Below are 6,094 nucleotides of genomic sequence, written 5' to 3'. Positions count from 1 at the left end.
TCGTCTCTCCTCTCTTTTTGGACGCCTTCATCACAGTAGCCATATTTAATTTTCAATCATTAATTCAAGCTTGGAACTCAATGCTTATCGTGCAAGAATAATAAAATATAAAGCCCGTTAGGTGCAGTGTTATCCATACATGATCTGGTAACAGATACTATGCTCAAGATACTGCTGGAACATGACTTTGTTTAACTAGTTTAGTGCCAATTAAGATATGGGTTTCTCGCATTATTCAAAGACTGCCGATAAGATGGATTAGAAGAAACAAGAAACTTGTGAAGCTTTTAGGCGAAGCAAGCTTAAGGAGTAAAGTTTCTAATGACAGCAATTTGCATCCTTGCACGAGCGGATGGTCCCCTGATTTTGTGAAGTTGCTACAGAACAAATTCAAGCTGGGAACGACCTTGATGCTGTAAAGATGCAACCAAACAGGATTCAAGTAGCCATGGATATGCTGGATGGTCCTCCATTGATTGTGTAAAGTACCATATTTTGGTGTATCCGTGGTGTTAAAGAATCATCTCAATCCAATAACTTAAACTGTTAGGCAAGATTCCAAGATATGATTTGGTTTATATTATGTTGTACTTAATTTTTATCACATAAATGAGGATGGTGAGATTCGAACTCGTGACCGCTTGGTCATTAAGGCTCTGATATCATGTTAAAGAATCATCTCAACCCAATAACTTAAACTGTTAGATAAAATTTTAAAATATAATTTATATTATTCTCTAATACGTAGCATGATAGGTGCCACATGGTTATAAGATTAACTCATCTTCAATGCTTCGATGAATAATTATTTTTCATTGAATTACCAAAAGTAATTAATTTGTTGAGTTGGGTTAGTTCTCTTGTAGATATCAATATGTGTTTGGTTAAAAATTCTTGAATTGATTTGGTTTTTTTTTAGAAAATATATTTTATGATTTGAAAATGGATTTATATAGATAGTTTATGTTAGGTTTTAGGCGTTTGGAGAAGTATATGTCTCAACCATGTTTTTTTTCCAGTTTTATTTAGTACCTATTACCATATTCAGCCTAATATGCATATTTTTGCACTATATAGACATTAATTTGAAGAAAACTTGAAAAAACATGTTCATAAACATTCACGAAAGGACTTGATTGAGAATATTTTTTTTTAATAAATAGGATCTAATTGATAACATTTATAGAATTTGTACTAAATTGAGTTTCTCCTAACTTTTATTGATGGCAATACCTAACCGTAGATTGAAAATCAATCTCGTTTTGACCATTTTGGATGTCACGCAGTCTCCAACCCTCAATTCAGAGTTGTTTTTGTATGGGTCTCATCTTTCTGTCCACTATTTTAATTTATATTTAGCCTTTCTATTGATTTTCATTAAATCTTAACAATTGGATCCCTCGATCATCACTCTAAACCCTATTTTCATCATAGGAACCTTGTTTAGTCGTTGGCGAAGGAAATAAGTCTTAAGAAAATTTGTGAGAGCATAAGAAATTGCAGGGAAGGACTGATATCTTGGGAACAAAGTCCAAATGCAACTGGAAAAGGAAGAGAATCATCTGATAGTGAAATTTGAATCAAGGGAGACAAACCCTAACCTGAAAGAGCTATGAATTAAAAATACAACAGAATCATTAACTATAAAACCGGACAGAAATATTGGAAAGGAGAAATCAACAACTGGACTCAAAATTCAATAGAAGCACCGGCAATAATTAAAACAGCTGAAGCAAACAGCTTTGAACTACCTCTTCAATTCTCATCAACCACTTTTATAATTATTTTTTTTTTAGTTTAACGTGGGTGTCTGGGCCAGCTTGCGCGCACCTCGACTAATCCCACGCGCCCTGAAATTAACGACCATGTAAGCCTCTAGTGGCCATCATATGAGCAACCACAGGGCTCGAACCTGAGACCACAGAGGGAGCAAACCTCTTGGTCCCAAACTCTTACCACTAGGCCACCACCTAGAAGGTTCACTTTTAGAATTTTAGAATTTTACGTTGTTTAGAGCGTGATAACTCCTATTGGTACAACAAAAACATTGCATATTAATCCCGAGGGGTAGCTCAACTGGTCATGTTTTGGATTTGCTCCTCAATAGTCACAAGTTCGAGTCCTCTAAAGGTCACTGGAGGCTTACATAGTCGTTAATTTCAGAACCCATGAGATTAATCACAGTATGCGGAAGCTAGCCCGGATAACCGGTTTAAAAAAAAACATTACTTAAAAAGAAAAAAATACAATGTCTATATTCCAACAACAACAACAACAACAACACCAATAATAAAAAAAAAACATCTTAAATTAGAGATAAAAATAATTTGTCATCGATTTGTATGTAATAGTCAAAGCAAATACAATGGTAATGATGATAATTAGTGCGACTAGACGGATTGATAAAAATAAACTCATAATCAGAACTTAATAGTTATGATAGCAATTACTTAATGATAAAAAAAAAAAAAGCAACAGTGAATTAAAATAGGTGTTGATGTGGCAGCAAGAAGACCACAAGTCACGCTGATTTTACGTACTCCCCCCCCCCCCCCCCCCCATAATGATAAGATGAGTTAGTTGAAAAGAAAAGAGTAAATTATTCTTTAGTCCCTGTTTTTTATTGTAATTATAACTTAGTGATTAATGTTGTTATTTATTATTCTTAACTTGAGGTTCTTCTCTTATAATACAAAAAAGCAAGATATCAGATTTGGAAATAATTAGAAATGATGGGACTAATTTTTGAGATTTATAAACAGAAGGTACTAAGTTATAATATCGTTAAGAAAGAGGGACTAAAGAATAATTGGCTCAAAAGGAAAGAAACGAATAGCTACCGAAGTAAAGGATAAGGAAAAGGGTTTGGTCGGCAACAAGCACAAACAATTTAACGGCCCAAAATAATTAATTGAGCTGTTCTCCGATGGAAACAAACTCAACGTCTCAAAGCCAGTACGAGTAATATAAAATCGTTATGACAACCACCGTCACCGTGACACGTGTTCCATTGATTTTCTCCGGTCATTTTCTTAATAATAAAAACGGGCGTGCTTCACAATCGGCCGTACACCTTTTAGGTAGCATTAGCAATAGCAATACTAGCAGTGCTAGTCGTAGCTCATTTTCTTCGTCACTAACAGCAACAACGCGCATAAGGAGAGCAGGGTTCGCTGTATTAGCTTCAAATTCAATGGCTCCAAGCATTGTCCTTGTCACTGGAGCTGGTGGCAGAACTGGTACGGTCCCTCTCGCTCTCTGTTTACTTATATATGTTCTCTGTTTGGTTACTGGGATAGCTCTGGAAATGCAAAGGGATAAGGATAATTGTATTTAAAAGAAAAAAGAATCGGGTGCATTTTCTGGGAACTTTTGAAATTCAGGAGTTTCTAAGAGTTGGAAAATTTAGGAATTGTGTGTGGTGGGTGGTTTTGGGATCTGCGGTTTCCTAGGTTTTGTTTTGAAGGTTAATAAAATAAAGATTATGCTTTTCTTCACTGTTACATTATTATTATTATTATTATTATTATTATTATTATTATTATTTTCAGTTTGTGGCTTAGAGGTAAAGATATGTTTTGGTATAATGCAACCAGTGTTTTATATATTGAATTCTCTAATATTTTACAGGAAAGATTTTGCGTTCAAAATGAATGAGGTGATGCTTCTGTATAACATTTTAGGCGATTGAAGTTTTTTAGGTTTTATTATGGAGTGCGATCATCTATAAGTGCTCTTAAATTAATTTAGTTTTGTATGAAGATTTTACTCTGTTCCCCTTTTCCATGCTGTGTTGAATGACATTTGTGATTTTCAAATCTCCAAATGCAATGTCTATGAAATATTTGCAAAGAAAGCAGAACCACAAATATTTTTCCCTAATGTTAAACAACATGAAATCGACAAAGCCAATTGGGTTAGTGGAAATCTGGATTCCTGCAATTATGTTTTGGAAAACAGTTAACTGCTATGAATTGTTTGTCACTATATGAATGTGTGTAGTTCGCTTGGTTTGATCTAGACACCTGTGGCAGGTTCCATAGTTTATAAGAAACTGAAGGAGAGGTCTGAACAATATGTTGCAAGGGGTTTGGTAAGAACTGAAGAGAGCAAGGAGAAAATTGGAGGAGCTGAGGATGTTTTTGTTGGGGATATAAGGGAATCCAAAAGCATTGTTCCTGCGATCCAAGGAATTGATTCTCTGATCATCCTGACAAGTGCAGTGCCAAAGATGAAACCTGGGTCTGATCCATCCAAAGGCAGGCCTGAGTTCTATTTTGAAGATGGAGCATTTCCTGAGCAGGTAATCCTCATAATTGGATCTTGATACTTCACTGGTTTCTCCTTCTTGATGTTATTTGATGCCAGATTTTTTCATTTTAGGTTGACTGGATTGGTCAGAAAAATCAAATAGATGCTGGTGAGACCCTCGTCCCCTCTTGCATGTGATTCCATTTTCTTTCCTTGCATATCTAGTATGTTCTTGCTGAATTAGATTTGTGTGAACAGCTAAGGCCGCAGGAGTTAAGCAAATTGTGCTGGTTGGATCTATGGGTGGAACAAACCTAAATCATCCCTTGAACAGTTTGGGTAATGGGAATATACTGGTTCGTGATCCTTTTCTATATTATTTCTAAAATGAACAACTCAAATTTTAAGTCCATTGTGTGTGAGCCTTCCACTCTGCAGTTCAAGAGAGATAGTTCTCTTTCATTTTGTTAGAGGACTTATCTTTGTTTTATGTCTTCTCTCTTTCATTAATTTGCTTTTATTTTTGAGCCATCACAAGTCTAACTTAATTCATTCTATAATGTTTCAGGTTTGGAAGAGAAAGGCTGAGCAGTATTTGGCCGACTCTGGTGTTCCATACACAATTCTAAGGTAGTAGATAAACTAGCTATCTCTGGTTGTTTAATATCAATCTATGTGGGTATATAGTATATTATGCTATATGTGAAAAAATTTCTGATGAATGAATGTGTTATAATGGAAGTAGGTGGTCTTAAAAAGGAAAAAAATGGAATCACCCTGTAGAGGAGCACGCCATTTAATAGTTTATGCTACATGTCTCATTTTGTTTTTTCAAGGCAAGTCTGTAACCTTATGAGAGAGAACACCCATATTATTCGATGACTATTTTCTTCATCCATTCAAAATATAGGATGCAAAACACAACTGCCATCTGTTCCCCATGTAATCTGCCGGTGTCCCAAATAAGTTGTTGTTTATTACCCTCTTCTCATCGGAATTCTAAACATGGTCAAGTTCATAATCACATTCATCCCATCCTGGCCAAAATGAATTTTATCATTGATCATATTTTGTGCAAAGTTTAGATTGTTCATTAATGATTGATAGAAACTTTAGCAACTCCTTTGCCACGTTGTTACTTTGTTGTCCTTCTGGTTTTTGGCTTTGCTGTAGCTTGCCAATTGACATGAGCTTCCATAATTAGGGCTGGAGGCCTGCAAGACAAAGAAGGAGGTGTCCGAGAATTACTTGTTGGAAAAGATGACGAGCTTCTTCAGACAGAGACAAGAACCATTGCCAGAGCTGATGTTGCAGAAGTCTGCATTCAGGTACTAATAATAAGAAATTGTCTACTTTAACTATGATGTTTCCTCAAAATCAATCTGCCTTTCTCCCATTGTAGGATTGAATGTTTGGGTTTGTTATTTCAAAGTACTGAGTCACATATGTTTTCCCCCCTTCTACTTACAAACAGGCACTACAGTACGAAGAGGCTCAATTTAAGGCATTTGATCTGGCCTCAAAACCAGAGGGAACTGGCACCCCAGCCAATGATTTTAAGGCTCTCTTTTCTCAAGTCACTGCTCGTTTTTGATTTGTGAAGGGCATTACTACATGAGATTTATGTGCCTAGTTTCCTTCAATGTTGTTCGTCAAGTATTTTGAATTATGGATAAGTGTGTTTCCAAGGATTTTAAACTGTAGATCTTTTCCTTTCCCTTTGCAATAACGTATGAAAAGACCAGTTAACGCAGGTAAAACATAAATTGATGTATGAAATACAAGATGTATAACGTTGGATTATAAAGTCAAGTCTTAAATTAATACAACTTCTTTGCATGCT

General features: G+C 35.5%; 1 protein-coding gene across 1 annotated transcript; it reads left to right on the top strand.

The window, feature by feature from the left end:
• Window positions 1-2,872: 2,872 nt before the first annotated feature.
• Window positions 2,873-6,094, top strand: LOC7487262 (uncharacterized protein At5g02240). Its single transcript, XM_002309028.4, has 7 exons — window positions 2,873-3,239; window positions 4,035-4,303; window positions 4,384-4,420; window positions 4,510-4,607; window positions 4,820-4,881; window positions 5,456-5,579; window positions 5,726-6,094. The coding sequence occupies exons 1-7, from the start codon at window positions 2,978-2,980 to the stop codon at window positions 5,843-5,845; spliced, it is 972 nt and encodes a 323-aa protein (XP_002309064.2). The 5' UTR covers window positions 2,873-2,977; the 3' UTR covers window positions 5,846-6,094.

Source organism: Populus trichocarpa, chromosome 6, assembly GCF_000002775.5.
Source record: "Populus trichocarpa isolate Nisqually-1 chromosome 6, P.trichocarpa_v4.1, whole genome shotgun sequence".
Classification (NCBI taxonomy): domain Eukaryota; kingdom Viridiplantae; phylum Streptophyta; class Magnoliopsida; order Malpighiales; family Salicaceae; genus Populus; species Populus trichocarpa.
The sequence above is the reverse complement of the archived record's forward strand: the minus strand, read 5'-3'. Positions and strand labels throughout refer to the sequence as shown.